Raw genomic sequence first — 24,969 nt, forward strand, 5'->3', positions numbered from 1 at the left:
ACGAGCTACATTGTAAAACAGATGGCTATGATCCACAATCGTTTTGTACTTTTGTGCTGACAATAAAAAGGGTTTATTGTGTAAAAAAGAAAAGAAAATGTCCTCTTGGTGTAAACTAAGGGTACCAAACATATCACAGTACCATGAAAATGCAAATGTTCCTTTACATCATCAAATGAAACATATTGTAGCCAATGTAAAACAGAAAGAGCAAGATTTGGAAAATGTAGAAAAGGTCAAGAAGAAAACAAACAGGCGGCTAAAATGTCCTGACTCATGTGACCTACTTGTATTGTAAAACAAAGAACTATAGGATAAAAAATATATAATGGTCCGAAAGTTTCTGAATGTTCTTTCCTGGAATGTCAGAAATTCAACAGTACTGAGGCAATTCATTACTACTTCCTACCATAATTCAAGAATAAACATGTTATGGTGGGAAAGAGTATGTCATCGTGTCCAGTGGTGAGGTTTGGAATGAAGCTGCAGAAGTTGAACCAGGTGGTATTGGAAAATGAGTCAAGGCAGGGCCGAAAACAAGCTGTTAAATGCTTATGGTCTATCTTCCATGGACAAAGTAGAAACCTCAATCAGAGCACAGGCCATTACAAATAGTGGATTCTGCACCATGTAAAAGCACCATAACTTACCGAGATAGCTCACTGCCTTTGGGGCCTAAAGGAGCCATCTAGTGATGAGCAAAAACAGTTCTCAGAATCCAGTCCGTCATTTCCGACAATCACCCACAATAGGTCTACTTGGACTTTGGGGCGTATTGTGACATCATTCACAAGATGGCCCCTTTAAGATGTCTGACACATGGTACGAAACACAATAACATTTATATATGTGAAAGAGGTGTGCCTTGGGAGCTCCAAGGAGTGGGGTAACATGATGTGTAAGGTTTTTTTCTACACTGCCATTGCATCTTAGCTATTCAACTCTGAAAGACCATTAATAATATAAATCCATTTATATTGAAAGTAAAAACAATGAAGAAAAGACAGTAAAGTCAATGCTTGTAAATTGGGACTGTTTAAATTATAGGAACATACTACAAATATATTATTCAAACATATTCTTTATGTAAAAACGTTGGTGTATCATTACCATAGCTGGCAAATAGAGTGATATAATGTCAATCTGTGGCAACATATGGCTCGAGTGTCACGCATAGGAACAGGTCAAAGATTAGTTAATTAGAATGAAACAATTATGTCATTAACAATGGGTACCTTAGAATCCTTGGCATAGTAAAGTGTACGGCCGCGAAGTTTGAAATAACGCTTTTTCCACCTTTGGAAGGAGCTCGTCTGCTTAAGTAATAATCCTTCTTTAATACTGGTCTGAAATCAGAAAAAAACAGGTGTAAGAAAGTGACATCCTAGGTAAGCATGTGCTAGCACAACGCGTAGAACATTATACACAATGTTGTATTTGGTTTGGCTATTTAGATAACATTGAATGCATTCCATGTGTACTGATAAAGGACTTTCTGGAGGACTGTTTCACACAATAAACTTGGCAAGGCCTGGCTCTCACCTTTCCTTTCCCTCGGCTCCCTCTGGGTCACCATGGTAAGCCCAAGACTCAAGAGCTTTGAGACTGGAGAGAGGTGCTGATGGTGCACCCGATGACCAAAATCTGGTGAGGGGAGAGTGTTGGTAAAGGTAGAGAAGGACTGCGGCCTATACAGGGTCAGGCACCAGCCTCAGAATAGACAATATAGCTCTCCTCTATATCTTCTTTTACGTACCTGGCTGCCCTCTGCTGTCATGGCTACAAGTTAAGGTCCAAGCCTGTAGATTGGACAGGTGCAATATGGACACTTAACACTACACAGCAGTTTTGATGCAGTAATTTTAACCACAGAAGAGAGGTAATCATGGGCATATGTTTTTAAATGTCAAATAAATCTAGATTCATAATGACATTACTTGAGAAATACCAGGCAACAATGTTGGAACTCTAAGCACGTGTGGTGACGTTACAATTTGTGCGGGTGTGATGGCACATCACAAACAGAAACACTGTCCATATGTCCTTAATCTCTAGTACGTGGTGGAATACACATCAAAGAAGAAGGAATTACAATAGGGAAACAGCACAAGAAGAAAAGTGGTATCAGTGCAAGAGGTTCTGAAGTGACGAAGAAGACCAGCATAAGTGGATGGATACTAAACTCAAGGATAGAGCTCAGGGGGATGTACAGACAATCTTGCAAATATGTAAATAGAGCATCAAAAAGCACAATACAGCACATAACTATGAATATGAAAAACATCCAATTGCTGACGGCGGAGGAGTGCAACAATGCTAGAACCTAGACAAGATCAGCCAACCTCTTGCCTGATCCCCCACCGAACATCTACTTTTGGAGCCAGGCGGAAGTCAAAAACATGGTTGATGGCTTGCTCCTCATTTTCCATGATTTCCTATCCTCTGGCCCATCATTATTTTCCATTTGAAGGATTTAATCTTTTTTACGTCATCTTTGCCTATCTGCATATGAACCCACTGCTCTTTCCATGTCTCGCTCACCTCCCAGCACTGTGGCACGCCAATATTGGTTTGGGCCCTCTACAAAATGTCTACATTAAGTAACCACTTTGCCCATACCATGCCACTTTATAAACACTTCTGCAGCCTCATCTATTCCCTCAGCTCTGTGAAGCTGCAACACTAGAACTTGCACAAAGTAAGATTAAGAGAATTCCTTCTTGATTGTTATTATGATATATATATAATATTCATTACGCACTAAGACTTGTGGCTGGAAATCTGGCACTCTACCCATGCACTCCTAATAAATTCCAATGAGGCAAAGGCTGTAAAAAGCTGTTCCCCAACCTACAGGATTCACTTACAGCTCACAGAGCCTCTCAATGGCCTTTCTGATGATGCATTGTTGCTGGAGGACTTAAATACAAAGAATATTTATTGCTTATTTTGGAGCAGTGCAATAAAGTAGCACATTATTGAGCTAAGCTTCTGCCTCTGAAAAACTGGAATGCAAATCACTCGACGCGCCAAAAGCCCACTAAACTGCACTAACGCTTTCAAATGAGGACGCCACCCTCATTCGGTCCAATCACCATTAATCTTACCTCTTGGACACAAAACGGATTGGAGAACATTTAAAGAACCTACTGCTGAAACTAGACTAATCTATCTCTCTGACAACTGTTTGGTATCTCGCATTACCGAGAGACAGGCGAGCCCATAGAAACAAATGGCGAAAATAAAAGCAGTACGCTACAACAGCAGCTGCAAAAACAGATGCACTGAAAATGTGCAGGCCGCAGTGGTGTTTATTTTATATATTTTTATTTAATGCGGTTTATATAGCGCGAATATTACCCGAAGGTGTCAGAGCACTTTACAAAAGAACCAGTTGCGTTATATAAGGACTTTGGATTACACGAGTTACATAAGCGATACAAACGGGGAAAATGTGCAAATGTACAAGTTGTAAAGTCACACAACGAAGAGATACACAGAAAAAAAAAATGCAAATGTACAAGTTGTAAAGTCACTCAAGGAAGAGATACAAACGGATAAACTCTAAACTCATAGGAATAGTAGTAAGTACAAAGGTCTACTACATATACTAGTGGTTAGAGTTATACATAAATATATATACAAATAGTAAATTTACTCATGATTACATTTTACCAGCGATTAGGGTTGGACATTAAATATTACAGAATTACAGAATGAATGGAGAAATAAAACATCAAAAAGGGTAGAGAGAGGTGGGGGGAGAAGACTCGGAGGCTGAGATTGGCGAGAGGGGACCCGAGGGGGAGAAAGAGATAGGGCAGTCCAGCAAAAGAGAAATGTCTGAAGTTGAATACGTGAATACATGTGCGGTCTGCAAAATTTTAATAGGGGCACAACATTTTAAAATAAAAGGGAAAGGGTATTTGCCTTGCCCTGGAAGCTGGCAAGCCACCCTACGCCGCTGGACTATCCTGCACAACTACTTAAGGGGAAAACCATTCATTTATGTTAGAATAACAATATATCATCATGAACCATTCTCTCCTGTAAACACAAATCAAAATATTTCACCATACTCAATTTCTTTGCATCTGTGAGCAATGTAAGATAATTTGAGGGGGCATGTCTAAATTGGTTTGCCATCATATTTTATCACATCAATATATTTGACCACCTTAATATGTTGAATGCTCCTTGTCTTCGCAAAGCATCATTGCATCATATCAGTAATTAATTCAAGTCTTGCTGCTATATAACTACCAAAGAAGAAACTACTTCCGCCCTAGATCTTGAAGCTTTGCCAGAAAACAAATCAATATAGTGTTTGCAGACGATCACGCATTTGTCATTCTATCAATAATGGTGAAATGATAGATTCACCAATACAATTGTAAAGCATGTGGTACTGACTCCATCAGGTTAACACAATTCTGCCCTATGTTCTTCTTTTCTACAGTACAGTATACAAGATGGGCTTCTCAAAAAGTTCAGATTTCACTCTGGTAAACGTTTGATTGCAGCTCTAGCCAGGAAACCTACACATATGGTGCATCTGAGTTAAATATATCAATTATGCTGGTTTGAAGCAGTCACTAAGTACGACTGTGTTCATGTTCCTTCACGGATTTTTCACTTCCAAGACGGTAATATTCAAAAAGGCCCGTCTTCCACATAAAACCCAGTAAGGCTTTGGTCCTGTTGCGTGTTTATCTAGGTTCCTGATCGATACTGCGACCTTATGCCCCTATTCGGCTATAAATCCATTTATTCCCTATATTGGCATAACCGTTCAAGTGCGATATTCATAAAGTCATCTCTGGCCTCACACGAACAGAGCCACATTCCAGAATAGTTCTCTGCCACTTCCTTTGCAACCAATTAGTGCAATGACAGAGCAGAAGTCACTATCTGATATTCCTAGATTAACACTCCGAGTTCTTCAACAAGATAAAAACTCAGCAAACCTGGAAATCCCCGCTTGCTGTGTTTTGATTAGTAATGGAACTCTAATGAGCAACTGATAGCTATCACTTCCTAGTGACATCTTTAATTGACGTCTTATGTCCAGCAAACTTGCGTCAAACCAGGCACCTGTCAGGTATAAATATTACCAACGTTGCCTTAAGCAATAGCCTGTTGCTGCAGCCTGCTACCCTGTTGCTAGCTGTTGTATGCTGTATGCAGGCTGCTGCTGCAGCCTGCTGCCCTGCTGCTGTTGGTGAAGCTACTGATACCATTATCGCTGCTAAAGCGCGAACGATGGTGTGGTGAGCTTAGGAGCTGAAACAGCCGTCCCTCTGCGAAGAGCCCAGCAGATGCCAAGCTGCCCGCGGACGCTGTCCCCCCTCCTCCTCCTCGACGCGCTGAACAGAGAAATCCAGCTCCAGCGCTTCTAGTCTGCCCTCGCGGGTGACTGGGATACCGAGTGCCTCCTGAAGGAGATACCAGACCTCCATCATTCTATTCAGAGGTATGGTGTTGACTAAACCCTTAGATGAGAATTCTTGAAGCAAACCTTGGCAAAACCAACTTAACTTAAAGCTACTTACTTACTCCCCTTTCACGTGTTAGGCTTAGGTCAGGCACACTAGGGTAGGCGTAGTTAGAAGCACCAGTTGAGTATTTTAGCCTAATGTATATATGACTGTATATATGTTTTATTACTTTTAAACCATTGTATGGCTAAGAAACCATATCAATGCTTTTACAGTATTATTTCGCAATACTTATCTTACTGTACGTACTTTTTGTAATAACAAGTCTTGCAATTGTGGCAATACATTTCTCTTGTATGAGAAGAAAGACTGTTCAATAAATGTTAACCCTTTATTGACAAACGCCCGTCTCTCTATTCTCTACATCTCGTGAAAGTAAACTGCACTAACCTGACTGAGTGAAATACATGTCTATTGTTTCACACGACCCTAGAGATTGACTCTTAATCTGAGAAGCAAAGTTGTCATGTTGCACGGTTGTTGGAAAGCTGAATCCCTTCTTGTCTGTGCCAGGGAAGCTGATCACTTCCTATACAGAGAAGAAAGTTTCCAGTGACCTCTGAGCTAGTTGGTAACAAACCCAATTAAGTTTAGCATAGTCAGTAGAGGCCTGGAAGATCCGCACTTCTACGTCGATACTACTGTTTATGTTATTCCAATGCGCAGGGCCTAGTGGGAAACTAGGAACTACACTACATGGCGCCCAAACGTTTGGTAAGGCGATAAACTAACGCAAGACGTTAGAGTAACTCAGTCGTGCATATTTCACACAGACCCCTTTCTCCCGTAAATACTCCAATAGACGTCTGGAGTGGGTGAAAGGTTAAAATCCGCCCGACCTTAGTAGGAAGAGATTCCTATGTAAAGCTCTGGTTTATTCAACATTGAAGGATACAGTGTTCCAAAATATTGTGCACCTAATCTTTGTCTCCTTGGAGACCAACTCTGCAAAGCCTGCATTTATAAAAAATGACAGACAGTGAAGAAGAAAGGGAAGCAGTTAGACTGGCATCCCTACTAATAGAGGAGGACTCGAGTCTCCTACAGACTGACCCGGATGCAATTATCATCCCGGTCCACTTAAGAAAGTCTATAACTTTAAAACTTCTAGAGAACGGACTGACACCTCAAGGTGGTACAGTAATTTTTGTGATAGAGGCTCACGAATATCGGCAGACAGAGGTATTCTATTCATGGATAAACTTTCCAGCGGCAAACGCTACAACAAAAGAGTTTCACTATTACAAAATAGAGGAACCTCCGGAAGAGTACGCTCCTTTCGAGGAGATTGAAATTCCACTTAAATTTCAAGAGCACCTGCTCTGGTTAAATGGCGCCCTAAAACATAATGATCACATAACCAGGCTTGGTCCACTAGGTAGACCAGGAGCAAAGTGGCCGGTTCTAGCCAGCTACACACCACATCCGGACATTGTAAAAATGTCAAAGGAAGAGCTGTTAGTGCAGCTAAAATCATTAATAAAAATACATAGGCAATTAGTCCAATATGTAATGCGGACTGCAACAGTCCAGCCAGCTGTTAATGTACCACAGCTGACCCCTCATCAGGGGAACACTAATAAAATTACACCACAGAACATACAGTCATTTCTTGGTAAAACACCCGTAAAACGGGAACAAATTCCTTTCTGGTTAGCACAGAAAATCACTCAAATAGAGGCAGTATTTCCTGATACTACCCCTATAGAGAAACACAGAATCTTGACAATCTGCCTTCCTATGGGAATCGCACCACATGTGGAGGACTGTGACACTTGGGGTACAGTCTTTGCTTCCATTTACACAAAAACACACGGTGTTCCGTCTATGGCGGTAATACCAGAAGTGCTAAAACAGATTCAAAATGAATACGGTCCAGAGCCCGCTTTAAATCTAGGTATGAAATTACTGAAAGACTTCAAGCAGGTCTCGGCTATATTATTAGCCAACATAAAGGGAGAAGCAGCATCTGTGGCGATCCGCCAGAAGTTGAAGGAAACAGATATAAAAGATCCTGTTGAGCTTGCCAAAATCATAGAAAAATGCTATGAAGAATTAGGTAGAGACAGCTTGGGTGGAAAATCAGTTAAGCCCCAACTGCTCGAGAATCCTGCAAAATTATTTATTAAAAATAATTTAAACACTCCTAAAAAGAGCTGGGATGGAAATAAACAATCCACTCCCAAGGAAAAAGTTTTCCAGTCCAGAGGAAGGTCTCCTCGACGGAGGGAAAGAACTCCGACTCGAGAACGCCAGTCTCCCCAGAGGAAGCCCTCTGAGAAAAGATATAACCTTAGAAATAGGGATAATCTGAAAAAACCTGATAGATATCAAAGTATTGATACACGTCCCTCTCGATCTTTTCCACAGAATTCGGAAAGAAGAGGACGGTCAGACCCAGGAGAGCACACCAAGTCCAAAGACAAGGAACCTGCTCAGAGTAAAAAATCTCAATTTCAGAAAAAGAAGGTAGCCAGTATTAGAGTAATCAACCATGCCGAGAATACTGAGGACACAGTTGAAAAACGGGGAGTGGGCATTGACAATGTTGGACAGTGCAGCAGAAATCAGTATAGCGCGCAAGATCTTGATGAGTCATCTGGAGACAGTGGACACGAATGAATACATTCAGGTTGAAACTGCCGACACCAGACTTAGCGAGCCCCATAAAATATACGAAATAACATTGCATATAGAGGGTGATAAGACTAGGAAAATAAGAGGTCTATTTTGGGAAAAGCTCTCAAAAGGCTATGATATTCTGTTAGCTGAAAAAGATTGGCCCCCAGAGTTTGTCAGGGAGTGCCCTCGTGGCGAAGAAGTGATTATGCCTGCCTTCTCGAATCACATTCCGATTCACAAAAAATATACTTATGCAAGGAAATGGGCAGTAGCCCAGGCACCTGCATTATATAAAAATCATGTAGGATGGGAGGAGGACTCACCTCCTCACAAAATCCAATTAAAAAGTGAACCAACTGCCCAACGGCAGTATCCCATTAAGCAAGAAGCTAAAAAACAAGTCAGGGAGATCTTAGATCAACTTGAATACCAGGGGGTGATTGAAACATGCACCTCTCAAATGAACAATCCTTTGTTTCCTGTCTCCAAACCAGACAATTCATATCGTCTAGTTTTGGACTACAGACACCTTAATACATGTTGCAAAACTTTTGCAGTACAAAACTCGCATAGTGCAGCCCTAATGAATAACATAGTTAGGAAAAAAAATAAAACGACATTAGACATATCTAATGGTTTCTTTTGTCAAAACATTGCACCAAAAAGCAGATATTTGACCGCTTTCTCTGCATTTGGGTCGCAGAAAAAATTCTGTTGACTCCCACAGGGGTTCAAGAACAGCCCAGGACTATTCTCAGCTAGGGTAACAGAGTTACTACAAATATATGATGATGAGGCATTATCTTACGTAGATGATATCTATCTCACAGACGACGACTTGGATACTCACTTGAAAAGGGTGAACACCATTATACTTGGGTTCGCAGCAGAGGGTTACAAATTCAACTTTAAAAAGTCTCGAATTGCCCATCTGACAGTACTATTTTTAGGGTACGAATTATCAAGTGAAGGGAAAAGCCTAGCGGACAACTTCTTAGAGAAGTGCGCTGTACTCCAAGCTCCAAAAACGCTGAAGAACTTACAATCCATACTAGGATTTCTGAATATCGGAAGAACTTACATTCTAAATTACGCAGCGAGGGTTAAACCTCTCTACGAACTAATTAAACCTGATTTAAAACAAATCAATTGGACTCAAAAACACACAGAAATTTTGAGATCACTGCAAACAGACATGTTAGCAAAAACAAAATTAGATACACGTGACAACACACGTGATCTTGTAATCCGAGTCATCCCAGGAAGATGCGGATTCACGTACCTAACCTCTAATGAGGGAGAAAAGGTACCAATTTCAATTAAATCTCACTTGTACACACAAGTAGAAGAAACATTCAGTCACACAGAAAGAACTGTGAAAGCAGTGCAAATCGCATTAGCAAATGAACGAGAACTAGCACACGGCAAACGGATTAATATCCTTACAGCGGAATCAGCCTTCGAAGCGCTATTCAGCCCAGTAAACCTGCCTACAGTGTCACTGGATCCGAAATGGATACAGTGTGTAGATTCTCTAGGAGCGGAAGATGTGAGATACTATTTCGCTCCGCAATTTGAAGAACTGAATGATTTAGAGTATGAAGAAGAATATCCTCTGCCAATCGAGCTTCTGCCTCTCCCACAATACGCATGTGTAATCTATACAGATGGATTTGTACAGCATTTCAACGTAGAGAGAAAATCCTACGATGCAGCATGTGCGATCATTAAAGGTCGTTGGCTGTGCGGTAAATTCAGACCGAAAGTAACAAAAACTGAATCTGTAAGAAACTGTTCGGTTCAGAGAACTGAAATCAGATGTTTAAAGATGGCGCTCGAAAATGCAGAACGTGAATTCCCGACACTTATCGTGTGCGATTCTCATTTTTGCGTCAACTCTTACAACAATAAACTGCAGAGGTGGATTGAAAATGATTACAAAGATGACACAGGTGCCACAATAAAGCATAAATTGCTCTGGAAACAGGTAGCTCTTTTACACAAAGAACTACAAAAGACTCACGTGATTCACGCACAGAGTCTTCAACGTGATGGCGTTCACGTTGCAGGGAATTCATTGGCTAATACAGCCACAGCGGAAGCAACTAAACCGGCTTCCGTAGCCACAAAAAAGCGTACAGAAAAATACATAGACGGGGAAACCATGCTGGCAGTAAAAACGACCGTAAAAGGCGACTGTGCAGCACTACCCGTAAACTATCCACTCAATTATGCATACGTAATCGATGCAAACTCCGTTCCTTTTGCTCGAATCCCTGGAGTGGGGGACAGAGTAATTCCAAACAGGAGCAGGAGGGGCTTCCTCTTACTGGAAGCACACATGGGATTGGGTCTGAGACGCCAAACAATCAAGGTTTCTCTGAAAGAATTACAATCAGAGTACTGGTGGCCAGGAATGAGTATAGATATTCAATGTTTTGCTCAAAATTGTGAAAACTGCAATAGAGATCGCAGTAATGAACAGGCCAGTGTAGTTTCAGGATCCCTGCTAGACAGCATAAGGCGGTCTATCTGCGCAATCAAAGAAGAGAAGTGCGTCCCATTGTACACAGTTAAGGCTAAACACACTTAAAAATGTAGCCTCCTGCGCTCGGCTGACGCTAGAACGGTTATAAAAGATTTGCGAGTCTTTATCGGCACATACGCAATTACCACGTTCCATTCTGACCAGGGTCCTGCTTTCAGCTCTCGAGCTTATAAGGAGGCCATGGCCAGCATGGGAATTGGGTTGCGGTATTCTTGTCCGTCGCACCCCGAAGGGAATAGTGTGGTTGAAAGAAAAAACCGGGACATAAAGCGATCTATAACAGCGAAGGAATTAGGTTCAGGCGCTGGGTGGGTCAAACATCTAATAAGTGTCCAGACTAGTCTTAATAACTTGCCAAGAAATTCTCTAAAAGGTTTCAGCCCATACGAACTATTGTTCGGAATTAGAATGAACATTCAGGACCTCGATAGTCAGATGTCAGTGGTACAAGAAAAAACAACAGACTTTGACATCAAAGATCGTTTGGCTGTTTTACAGGAACTGAATGAAACAAGAAAATCCTTAAGCAACATAAAGTTAAAACAACAGCCAGATACCACTGACGAGGCACCACAAGCAACAGCCCCAGCAAGGCCTGTCTGGATTCCAAAGATTGGGGATCTAGTCAGAGAAAAGATCGCGATGAAGAAGGAATTTGGGCCTTCTTACAGAAAAGCAGTACCTGTCTTGGCAGTCACCGGAACAAGATCAGTTGTACTACCGCCCCTTGCTGGTAAAAAGGAGAACAGAGTCGTGTCCATCGACCTGGTAAAACCACAAGCATGTGGCCTATAATCAACAGTAGGCCCAGTGGACTCCCAAGAAACAACAGAATACCCAAACTTGCAACAATCCAAGAGGTTCAAACTGAAAGACTAATCACATTCGATCAGCCTGCAGTGCACAATGAAGGACTATGCAATAATGCCATGGAACTCGTGCCTCTTGAAACACAGATTGAAACAGTTCGTCAAGAAACAACACCAGTCTACACTAATGTGGCATCAGAAAATGCTACCAAGAGACAGATTGAAAGAACAATCCCATCAATTGACAGAACTGCCTCTGGTTATTTCATCAACTTCGACAACTTCTCTGAAGATCAAACCGACCCCGAAGTGATGCCAGAAACAAAAATGTATTCTAAAGAAAATACAACAGGACTCCTTCAACAAATCAAAGAACTATATCTGGATTCACCGTTGATTGAGCATTGGATTATCTCAGGGGTATTCATACTCCTACTATGCCTAATTTTAGTTTTAATTTTAGGAAAGTTTATTACAATTGAATGGACACAGCAAGTCAGAACATCAACCTAGTCCTGAAACCACACAGATCATCCCATGTGAAGAAAAGAGAACTGTCAACAGTAAATGTCACAGCAATTCCAATACCTGGTGGGGTAGTATGGGAGAAAACAGACTATGAGATATATGGTTCGGTCGAAATCCTGAAGTATCCTCATCAACTGAAGGTTTCCTTAAGTGACTTTGTAACACCTAGTACATTCTCTGATGATTGGGACTTTAACAGTATTAATGACATGATGTCTGATTTAGTAATGTCAGCTAGATTCACAGATCATGATTACTTACAAGGTTCATCTAGTTATGAGCAGTTATTCTGTTACACACACTATGGTGATCATTACTTGCATAAATCTACACAACCTAGAAATGTTTTTATGTATAATCAATGGGAACATTGTGCTACACCACCTAAAAGCAGTTCTAAAGCATTTTTTGAGAAATTCAAATACTTCTCAGGGTTTAACACCAGTAATGCAGAAACGTTTTATTACAAACTGTTAGATAAAACAGGAATGAAAACAATGCTGACAAATTCTAAATTGATATATTGAGAAGCATTTAATGACAAATTGATGACATTTGGTTTTGATTATTGGAAAAATAACATTGAAACGAAAACAATTTGGGGTACAAAAAGATTGGCAGGTACAAGGCCTTGAAGCACTATTCAGAACCTGCATGATACCAGAACAAATGTTGTTTTTAAATGACACAATACACCAAACATCCTGTCTTGACCTAGCTAAGATCAAAGACCTTAAAACACCATCTATACCAAAGCCAATACCTGAAAATACAACTGCAGATATTGAGTTAGACGTGTCACAAATTTTACATTTTAACAGAACACATCCTGATTGGAAAAAGTGGTTAATCTGGCCTACTGACACAAACAGCTGTCAAGATAGATTCCTGAATAAAACACAGGGGTTAAAAATGACCAGACAAGACCCGAGATATTCCCAGAGACAACATCCAGGGATAATAACAGCATACAGTGTAGGGAAACTCTGCCTTGAATGGCTAACATCATCCACACTGGCTGAAATTAACAACACTTGTCTTTACTAAAAGATGGTGCTGATTCGAGCGATTTAATTCTTGGACCACGCAAACAGCGTCAAAAGCGTTTCATAGCGACCAGTATCTATGCTGCGTACAACGAGGCTTGGAAAGTCAAACAAATTGAAACAGCAGAAAAAATACGAGAAATAGATCGTATTAATTTGGAAAAATCACTTTCTGTAGTGGACAATGGGTTAATGACTCTGTCTTCCAGAATATATTCGTTGGGCAATATTGTATCCTCTGCCTTTGATGTGATAGACAGAGACTTGCTAATGTTACAACATGGCCAATCTCAATTACGTTCTATTATACAATTAGGCTGGACGCTGCAAAATCTTCGTTCAGGCTATGTGCCTTGGCGTTTAATCAACACAACGTCATTATTTTCCATTTTTAACCTTACTGATAAACAGATCAGTTTGGCACAGAAAGGAGCAGACTATACAATCCTGAGCATCGAGAAACTTGAGAGATTACCATTGACAATGTCAGAGAGTCCTGTCATTGAATGGATAATACACGGAATTATCACTATTCCGATAACAACTTTCCGATTTAAAAAGTGCCTTGAATACATACCTACTGGCCAGTATGAACAATTGGGTAAAGGATATGTAAAATCAGAATGGAAATTACCATACACACATTCTTGCTATAGTGACAGCGACAAAAATGTATTTCTTAGTGGTGACAACTGTAAACATTCACTAAGCGGTATACTTTTGTGTCAGGGTATTAATTTACACGGAGCATGTGATGGAAATTCTAACAACCTTTCATGCCACCAGCTAGTCACACCTGCAACTCAGATAGAGCGCTTCTTTATGCAACTTGCGAACGGGAGTTACATTCTTAGAACGGATCACAGATGTTGTGGCCTTGTGCCAGGGAAAAGTTATCTAGTAAGCGTAACATCCATGGTCAAATGCTGTATGCAGGCATTGTTCCCGAGTGGGCCTGCAGACACAGTGACTCCCATCTGGCCTCGTCTGAATCTCTATTCTATACGAATTGATACTTTAAGCAAAATGAAGTCTGTGCTTTTGCAGACAACAGTGCCTATAACGTCATCAAAAGAGACGTATGATCTTCTAGTTGCAAGGACAGCTACTGAAGTTCATGACCTTTTATCAACAAATTGCCCCGTGCATTTCGTAGAAATGCTTAGCCAACTCCTTAACATGTCTAGTGCCACAAGCATCCCAGGCATATTTAAGACGATTTTTACGGGACTGCTAACACCTTTTCAGGCAATTTTGGGAATCGTTCCTAATTTTGTTCACTCTGTTTTTGGCTGCATACCATTATTTTTGGGACTTGTAGCGGGGATTTTATTTTTGACCCTCCTGCTTCGTTATGGCAAGGCGAAACTCAGACATAGCTCCCATGGGAATGGAAGAGACAATCCTAGCAATGCGCTACCGGGACAGGATAACTAACGTCCTCGGATTGGCCAGGCTGAGAGATCTAAACATGACCTGGTTCCTTTCATTCAGACCTATATGGCAGAACTGTATCTTACCGGTACTTCGATGTATGCTATGCGGAGATGAATGCGTGTTGGACATCTGTCTTTCACTTCCATCAGCAGTACCAATGGACGTCGATACTTTGCTCAGTCCAATTACGGCTCACGCATTGTGTTGTCCCCAGCGGCTACCAATCCTGATGACGGCATTCGTTGAGACTCCTGTACTACGACTAGGTGGTAACAGTGGAGCGAGTGACAAAAGCAACATCACCCAGGTACGACCTTCTGTGAGCTTTGCTGATCCTGACTATGATGACAGCAATCATTCTCACACCTGCCAAGTTACAGCGCTATCGAATTTGGTTGAACTGTCACCTGATTTTGTAGACCAATTCTTTGAGAGCCTGTCTGATACGATGTTCTCACCCGTACAGAAACAATAACTTTGGAGAAGCTTTCCGACACACAGCGTTCCCATGAACTCTGAATTCGGCCTTCAGTTTTGATCAACAAAAACTGCTGAAAGCGTTGGAACTCTATTTTCCCGTTCAAGCATTAATTTTTTTTGAATTGGACATTTTTAATATTGACCTTTTTTGGCACGAACAATTCTTTGCTTAAGGTAAAAACTATTCTTAGAGAACAGAAGCTTCAAACTTCTATTTCTAAACACATCTAGAGACATAACAAACTTACATCAGCCTCTAGCACATTTATTGCAATGCATTTATATGTGATGATTTATCTCGCCCTTCTTCTGTTCAGAGATATTTCATGTGTAATTCTTTTTGCATAATCGTTCACTGATTTCATATGCAAAAATTTTTGAATGATTTCTATGCTTCACAAACGTACAGTACCTAAATTTCACGTATTACAATATACGCCTATTTCGAATGCATTTATGTTTTTTGGGGTGGGCAATGTTACACATGCATCCTATTGCTCTAGTTTTAGTAATTTGATGGACATGAAAACGTGGAGTGGGTGTTGCGTGTTTATCTAGGTTCCTGATCGATACTGCGACCTTATGCCCCTATTCGGCTATAAATCCATTTATTCCCTATATTGGCATAACCGTTCAAGTGCGATATTCAGAAAGTCATCTCTGGCCTCACACGAACAGAGCCACATTCCAGAATAGTTCTCTGCCACTTCCTTTGATTAACACTCCGAGTTCTTCAACAAGATAAAAACTCAGCAAACTTGGAAATCCCCGCTTGCTGTGTTTTGATTAGTAATGGAACTCTAATGAGCAACTGATAGCTATCACTTCCTAGTGACATCTTTAATTGACGTCTTATGTCCAGCAAACTTGCGTCAAACCAGGCACCTGTCAGGTATAAATATTACCAACGTTGCCTTAAGCAATAGCCTGTTGCTGCAGCCTGCTACCCTGTTGCTAGCTGTTGTATGCTGTATGCAGACTGCTGCTGCAGCCTGCTGCCCCGCTGCTGTTGGTGAAGCTACTGATATCATTATCGCTGCTAAAGCGCGAACGATGGTGTGGTGAGCTTAGGAGCTGAAACAGCCGTCCCTCTGCGAAGAGCCCAGCAGATGCCAAGCTGCCCGCGGACGCTGTCCCCCCTCCTCCTCCTCGACGCGCTGAACAGAGAAATCCAGCTCCAGCGCTTCTAGTCTGCCCTCGCGGGTGACTGGGATACCGAGTGTCTCCTGAAGGAGATACCAGACCTCCATCATTCTATTCAGAGGTATGGTGTTGAGATGAGAATTCTTGAAGCAAACCTTGGCAAAACCAACTTAACTTAAAGCTACTTACTTACTCCCCTTCCACGTGTTAGGCTTAGGTCAGGCACACTAGGGTAGGCGTAGTTAGAAGCACCAGTTGAGTATTTTAGCCTAATGTATATATGACTGTATATATGTTTTATTGCTTTTAAACCATTGTATGGCTTAGAAACCATATCAATGCTTTTACAGTATTATTTCGCAATACTTATCTTACTGTACGTACTTTTTGTAATAACAAGTCTTGCAATTGTGGCAATACATTTTTCTTGTACGAGAAGAAAGACTGTTCAATAAATGTTAACCCTTTATTGACAAACGCCCGTCTCTCTATTCTCTACATCTCGTGAAAGTAAACTGCACTAACCTGACTGAGTGAAATACATGTCTATTGTTTCACACGACCCTAGAGATTGACTCTTAATCTGAGAAGCAAAGTTGTCATGTTGCACGGTTGTTGGAAAGCTGAATCCCTTCTTGTCTGTGCCAGGGAAGCTGATCACTTCCTATACAGAGAAGAAAGTTTCCAGTGACCTCTGAGCTAGTTGGTAACAAACCCAATTAAGTTTAGCATAGTCAGTAGAGGCCTGGAAGATCCGCACTTCTACGTCGATACTACTGTTTATGTTATTCCAATGCGCAGGGCCTAGAGGGAAACTAGGAACTACACTACAGTCCCATAAGCCCAAGTAGGACCATTAAAACCTTAACTGGGCCGCTACACTGTGAAAGTTTGCCCTAGAATGCAAAAGAAGATTCTTAGTGCTACACCTTCTTGGTAACAACCAAGTGCTGCACATCTTTCCTTGAGTATGGGGCAACAGTGAAGCAACTGTACATTTTGCTGCGAAATAAATGTTCCTTTGTGTTTTCTTCTAGAGGAGTGCCCAGGAGGACATGATGTCTGGGTCATGTATTCTCTTCATCTAGAAGGTAATATGCCCAGGACTGTCAGGGGGCTTAGACTCCCTCTGTCTGTAGATTAACAGGTCTCTGATGAGCAGATGGATCCTGTATGGGAGTAACCCAACAGCAGCCGTGGTCCATGCAGATAAGAGCGGTGGGGCTGGGTGGGGTGATTTCGACAGACGACGACAAGGGAAAATGAATTATTTAATTTTCCCTCACAATCATCTATTGAACCCCGCCCCCTCCCTCATACTCCCCACTTCTCTTATCTTCACGGGCAGTGGCTATCCCACAACCAGCCCACGAGTACTTTTGAAACATAACATAAAACACCCCAAACACAGCTCAGATGTGCTTTAAATGACTGTAATGTGCCTATGCAGCACTGAACACCAAGACAACATCCCCCAAATCACATTAGGCACACTTCATAGGGCGGAGCATGCGCACATCAAGGCTTCAAGTCATCAAGTTAGCTTGGTGGCTAAAGACCACCTTAAGGGTACGTTCAGTCATGCAAATCCAATCCCCCATTTACACAAAATGGTGTCCAGACCATTAAATGCCTCAAACAATAACCACCTAAAGCCAAGCAAAGGACAGCTGTGCATCCCTTACGCAAGCTTCCAGAGCTTCTTCTGTGACTAAATCGATCAGAGAAGTTGACTACTGCGCTGTCGCTAAGGAATCAATTTAAAAAGCTAGGAAATGCTCTAAAAAAACTGAAAGATTTTGGGTGTCTGCTGGGACCATGGTTCAGAGTGTGTTGCAGAATCCGTGATGTTTATGTGGACAATGTAATGATGTGGATAATCAATTATATCTGTTCTTTATTTATACTACATCGAATTAACATGCGGATACAATATGATGCAGTAACTGATGTGTATCATATGGGCTGGCTGTACGGAAAATTAAATAAAATGTGCTTTGTCATTTTCTGTTGTCAGAAGAAAATAAATAAAAATAAAGTACAAAAAAAATATTCCAACTTATGAGCACCCACTTACTGTACCAAAGAGCCTTTCTCTCTAAAAAAAAGTTTTCTAACTTGTGCATTCTCACTTACTGTACAAAAGAGCCTTTCCATACATTTCTCTCAAGAGGACCGAAGCAAAAAAATTGATATTTTTATTTACAACCCCTATACAGGCAAAGAAAGAATACATCATAACAAAACCATATATATTTTAAATCAAAACCCGTTTATCTGAATATAAAACTCCAAAGACCTCCAAACCTTTAGGAAGAGAGGGCAAATTCTGACAATGCAGAATCTTATCCAAAGTCTGTAGACATGGTGCTGAGTGAGATCTCTCACATGAAAGCACTGGCAGGGAACACGAGATGCTCCTAACAGCCACTCGTAATGCATTAGATCTTGCATCACTCACAAATTACAGGAATTACTGTTATTAAATTAGTTGTGGCAGAGAGCCACTTACAGTGAAGCAGCGGAGGGATAGCATCCTGCTGAGATTCCTCTGAGTGGAATGGAAACCCAGCAAGATAGATGGTCTGCTTGCACTTCAAAGCCAAGAATTCCCCAAACGGAGCAGAATGGCTTTCTAAAACACATGCTCATCTAATCACCGGTGCTTAACCATCCGGCATAAATCTACAGAACAATGAATGTTCGAGTTCACCACCAATAGAAGCGCGCTTCTAAAAGGCCTTCGTCCACGCCTGCTCATTCACTGATACCCATGGGCCAGGGAGTGCAGGAGCTCAGAGGTTGGGTACCTCAACCAGACATCATCTTTTGCAGACTGAGTCTTTTCAAGACAAGATCATGCACACTCGGCCTCAGCGATACTAAGACCATCATAACGGGGCGATCGGGAACTTCATACCTGGGATGCAAAATTAGTTTTTCAAGATCTCATGTATGGAATGGCTTTAAGAACCCACGTTTCTGCACAGCTTTCCATGTGTAATTTCTTAGTTCTGGACATTTTTGGGGGACATATTCCATCAGGTTTCACATAGAAAAATGTTATAGGTAAGAGTTATGACTACAACACATGCGAAATTATCATAGTTCGAATTCCTAATTTGGTAAGAAACATCTGTTTCTGCCAAATAAGAAGTTTTTGCGAAGTCATAGGTGTCAAGGTACCAGTTAGTTTGAAGTAGAAGTGCATATTGGAGGGGATACAAAGTCTACTTTTTCCGCATGGGACTACGGTGTTTCCTAGAGCAAAACAACGTTGCCTACACTGCAGATAGCTGTACGAAATTTGAGGATATAATTATCTAAATGCAAAGGGCCACATGTAGAGTTTAAAGGAAAGGAAATGTCTCTAGTTTCAGGATGAATGTCTAAATGTGTAGTGGGATCCTCTGGCTTAATTTGCTTCACCATAGGAATAGTAAGGTGGAGAAAATGTAGTCAATGGATTATAATGCGTATTCAGCTCTTTACTACAGAAAACGTAACTTGTGATTTGGTTGTACGTAGTACGCCATATACCAGTAAGTGATGAAGATAAACAAGGCACAAACCCAACTTTATGGATGGCAGCAAGGTAAGTTGAATGTATCTGGCAGTAAATCACAAACAAACAGAGGGGGAGAGGATGTAGCCTTACGGCTAGAGTCTCGGCAACAACGCTCAACATCCTGTGATTCTGGGAAAATCACTTAATCTCCCTGTGCCTAACAAAAATGAATGTGTCCATCTGCAAGGAAACTGGTGCTCATGTAAGGTGCTCTGATACCTGATATCTTTGGGTCTAGTTCGTGCTATAATATTTATTTTTTTAAACACAAAGATAAACGCAATAGATCTGAGCCATTTGAGAAGCTTATGGGTGGTGAGGGCCTAAGAAAGGCAATCGAAGAAGAAAGGAAGCTAAACCACAGAGAAATGTAAAGACTGTAGATGAAAAGACTAAATGAAAATAATGTGAGCACCCAGCCGAGATGTATTGGGGATTGAGTCCAGGTAGCAGTTAATAGGAGATTAAAAAGGATGAGGGCAGCATCGTGTTTTATAATTCCAGAAAGAATGTGACAGCATAGTGGAAAACTGACATAAGGCGATCAAGGGTGAATGGGAGAATTCAAGTTTTGGAAAGAAATCAGCTTGAAATGTCCTTACATTAATGGACTGAGCAGAGCATGCCTCACTGACAATCATTCTGTGTTTTGAGAAAAACAATGAAGGGTCAAAGATGAGGCAGAAGGTACAAGAATACATTTAGTATCATGCAAATAGAATTCATTACCTGGATGATGGAAAAAAAGGAGGCACAGCGAAGAAAAAGGAAGGAAAACAGCTCTAGTTTGTCATTGTTAATTCCCAAATAGTGATTTGTTGCCCCGTAAAATCTAAACAAGCATTGGCAAAGACAATATGTCTCGCGATGCAAGAGCTATTGGCTTTGCCAGCTTGTTTTAGTGATGCTATACACTAGCGTGGCAGCTGTTCAGCATGGCTATAAGTTAGTGGCATAGAAGAGAGAGGTGTAGACTGTCGTAGAGTGAAATGGCGTGGCGTAGAGTGGCATAGTGTCATGTATTTGAGTAGTAGAAAGAAGAGTTGCATAGCATGGCGTACAATGGAGTGCATAGTGTGGACTGGTGTAGAGTACATTTGAGTAGGGTATTGCAGAAAGAAATTGCATACAGTGAAGTAGCATCGAATTCAATGGCGTACAATGCAGCATCTTAGAATGCAGAGGTGTAGAGTACAGTGGTGCAGAGTGGAGTGGTGCACAGTAGAGTGGCTTAGAATACAGTGGTATTGAGTACAGTGGCATAGAGTGCAATGGTGTCCAGTAAAGTGGCATAGAGTGGTGCAAAAGAGAGTATAGTGACATTGAGTGCAGTGGCATACAGATCAGTGGCGCAGAGTGGAGTGCTGCACAGTGCAGTGGCGTAGAGTGGAGTGATGCACAGTAGAGTGGGGTAGGGTGCATTGGCATAGAATGCAATAGAGCACAATAGAAGGGCTTAGAGTGTGGTGTTGCAAAGTAAAGTGTCAGAGTGAGTGGAGTAGAGTGCTTCAGAATAGAGGGCAGTGGTGCAGATTAGAGTGCAGTGGCTTTCAGTGGAGTGAATTGGCATAGAGTGTTGCAGATTATAGTGAGTTAAGAGTTCAGCAGAATGTAATTCAGTGTAGTACAATGCAGTGTCACAGAATGCAGTGGCATAGATTAGAGTGGTGCATAGTAGAAAGAAGTGGTGCAGAGTGTAATGGTGCAGAGTGGAGCGGTGCAGAGTGAAGTTGCATAGAGTGCAGTGTCAGAGTGCAGTGGTGCAGAGTGGAGTAACAGACTGCAGTAGCGTAGAGTTAAATGGCGTAGATTGCAATGGCGTAGAGTGGTGAAAAGTATAGTTGTGTAGAGGAGAGTGGAGTGCTTCAAAGTGCATTGACAAGGAGTACTGTCTTGCAGAGTACAGCGGCATAGAGAGCAGTGGTATAGACTATAGTAGTGTAGAGTGTGGTGGCAAGAGTGCAGTGATGTAATGTAGTGGCACAGAGTCAAGTGGCATAAAGGAGAATGACGCAAAGTGGAATAGAGTGGCATGGAGTGCAGTGGCACAAAGTAGACTGTTTCAGCGTAGAGTGAAGTGTTGTGGAGCGGAGTGGTGCAGGGTAGATGGTGTACAGTGTATTGGCATAGAGTGCAGAGGCATCAAATGCAGTGTTGTAGAGTGGAGTAGAGTACAGTAGAGTGGCCTAGACTGTAATGGTGTATGTGCAGTGGCGAAGAGTGCAGTGGTGTAGAGTACAGTTGCATAGAGTGCATTGAAAAAGAGTAGAGTGGTGCAGAGTAGAGAGGCAAAGAGTGGCATGGTGTAAAGTGGAGCGGCGGATTTGAGTGCAGTGGCATGGAGTAGTGCAGTGGCGTAATGAAAATTAAGGGGGCACCCCTGCCACGCACACGGAGGGGCCCCCACTCTGGATTTAATCTGGAGCTATTGGGCCGGAGTACTGTGCTGAGGGGGCCCACCTTAGCTCAGGCCCCTGAGGGGGCCTGTGTTACGCCCCTGGAGTGGTGCAGAGTGGAGTGGCATAGATTGGAGAAGGGTGGAATATGCAGTGTGTGGTAGCACACAGCCATTACAGACCACACATTTTCATTTGGAATGACACTAACATTTATACAAACATAGTCTTATTAATAAAACTATACTGCGATCAAATGATAACGTGTGGAAATTGCATATCTAGTGTATGGTGTGTTTTGAACATATTAAAGTACTTGTTTCCAACACACATCAGAATTATTATTTTTTATTGCTTAATTTGTGCTTTGTTAATTTGGATATATTCTGAAACACATTTCATTTAAATGTTGTATGCTAGAAAAAAAACCCTGTTACTCTACTCTCAGTATCCAGGAACATCGTCACATAAATCCTCTCTGTTTGAAGAGAAAGCAAAGTAAACCCCAAGGTCTCTCAGAAGACAGGACCTGACATTTGATCACAGTCTTTGAATACACAGCAAATGTGACAAGATAAGCACAAGATTTACAGGCCTGTTTACAGAAAGGAACACTGTGGAAGAATACAAGGAGAGGTAGTGTGAAAAGGCTTTTCTCCTTGGGAAGGAGGAACTGAACCTGGACAGCCTAAATCAAATGAGGCCAGCAAATAGAAAGTCAGAAAATGTGAGTTACAAACCACCAAGCCAATGATAAGCAATAAGCGGAAGCATTCACAGGGAAGCTTTCTGAATGTCCCCACGATGTTTTTGGGCAAATCAGACAGTTGCGCTGTCTGGCAGGCTTCAACCTAGAAACAGTAGTCCAAGCCATTTGTAAGAGGGGGGACAGTAAATACGGGTTATCCACAAAAACAACTGTAAGTCAAGAGGAAAAGCAATGAAATTGAAAGGCCTAGTTAACAAAAAAACTAAGTGCTCAATACTTCTGGCGCGCAGCAGCAAAGAGAATTTGCAACATATAATTTTATTTGACCACCAAATAGTTGCTTCTAATAATATTACAGTGTATAATAAGAGATATATTTGAATGTATTTGATATCATATGGAAAAAACAAAAGCTGTTCAAATTACCATCCGGCATCTCGGTGGTAAAACCTGTGAATATATGCACTGTAGCCTGCATCTTTTTTTGTAAGCTTGCACTTTTAAAGTAGGACATGTAACAGTATTAGGTTTTCAAAACAATATTGACTAGGAGAACCCGCAGAAAAAGAGTTCCTCAATTAGGGAAATTGATCAAAAAGATGCGTGGTGGGCTCTACAGTCAGGCATTGTGTCCCTGCCACAACAGAAGCAAGGCCAAGGGACCTTCTGAAAATACTTCATGTCCTCTCTCTTCAAGCAAATCTTTGTTTGTGACGGTACAAAGAGTAAAGAAATGTTAACGACCAAGGTTGGTGATTCTGGTCAGCATGTGAAGCACTACATCATTGTAGATGTTCTCTAGACCAACTGATACTTTTGTGGCTCCACAGAGAAAAACATGACGCAATTGAGTTCCATGACAGTAGCATCTGTTTCATGGCTAGTAAGCGGGAAAACGGTGGTAGCAAACAGTGCATAAGAATAAGCTGTTGTGTTTAACCTCTCAAATTTAGCACACGTGAGATACTCTTGGTAGCATGTAGCTATTTCTATTTAAGTAAAATCACTCAAGTGAATGACACCATCAAATCATTAAATTAAGAAAAATCCAGGCTAGGGGTCTATTTGTGTAGTAGCGAGGTATTATTTTTAGCTTCCTAGTTCTTGTACATTATGTTCTCACTTCTCTTTGTTCAGACACCTTCCACTACTCTTCCAGTAGGTATGTGACTGGTAAATGGCCTCACATCTACTTTTTTTTAAGTGCCAATTGAGGCTGACAGGATAGTCCCTTCTCCAAGCTCAGGTGTAGCCTAGGGAAGTGTGAAAGGCCACATCCAAATCGTTACATTTAGACTGACATCTCAACAGAAGAAATAATGGTTATCTTAAGCATTGCCATGAGACAGATAAAAAACACCACTGACAATAGCTGCCTAAACCAGGAACCACAAGCCAACCTAATAATCTAAAGAACATGGAGAAAACCAACCTGCCCTAGGAGACCTAATGAAGTACCACTCAATGACACACCGTCCTTTCCTGGGAAAAACTATCAAAAATGTAGTTGATAAGGGCCTATAAAAGAAACCCAAAGCCAACGAGCTTCTAAATTACTAACAATAAGGGCCTATGAAAGAAACCCAAAGCGAACACCTCCTAAATTACTAACAATCTGGAACTAGACTACAATACAGAGCAATAAATAAACAACCACGAAGCAAGAGGTGACAAATATACTCCACACCACAGACAACAGCAACCCTTGTCTCATTGTCCTTCCAGTGGCCTGACCACAAAGGACTCTCCTACACACTCTCCACCAGGATGGACATTCAAGGTTGCATAGTGCAGTGATTAATGCCTTAATAGTGAATTGTGCCCAGGTCCTCCAAATGGGCACCTCCGACTGGAAGACATTCAAGTGACCTGGAGAGTACCCCAACGTTTATTCCCCCACTCCAGTGATCTTCAAATCACACCATTGAGCTCCTAAGAGGCCTCCTGCCCAACAAGCACAACAAGATACATCAGTATGTAAATGCTGCACACCTCTATCACCTTAAGAGCTCCATTGCTAGCATCCAAACCTGAATAGGTATAGCCTACATCTGGGATACTCAAAGTACGGCTCGGGGACTACTTGTGGCTCTACAGATATTTACATACAGCCCTCTGGTGAACAGCAGTACTGGGCTGCGGTTTACTTGACTGAGCATCAACATTCAATAAAGATGTTGAATAC

The 24,969-nt window shown here is 41.5% G+C and overlaps 1 protein-coding gene across 3 annotated transcripts in view; it reads right to left on the bottom strand.

Moving 5' to 3' along the window:
* The window catches only part of DGKH (diacylglycerol kinase eta), a 749,224-nt gene that overhangs the window by 420,126 nt on the left and 304,129 nt on the right, over positions 1-24,969 (bottom strand). For all 3 annotated transcript variants that reach the window (XM_086935028.1, XM_086935027.1, XM_086935026.1), the window contains exon 2: positions 1,236-1,346. In XM_086935028.1, coding sequence (XP_086791154.1) covers positions 1,236-1,346 — 111 coding nt within the window. The remainder of the gene's footprint in view (positions 1-1,235; positions 1,347-24,969) is intronic.

Source organism: Lissotriton vulgaris, chromosome 8 (genome assembly GCF_964263255.1).
Source record: "Lissotriton vulgaris chromosome 8, aLisVul1.2, whole genome shotgun sequence".
Classification (NCBI taxonomy): Eukaryota; Metazoa; Chordata; class Amphibia; order Caudata; family Salamandridae; genus Lissotriton; species Lissotriton vulgaris.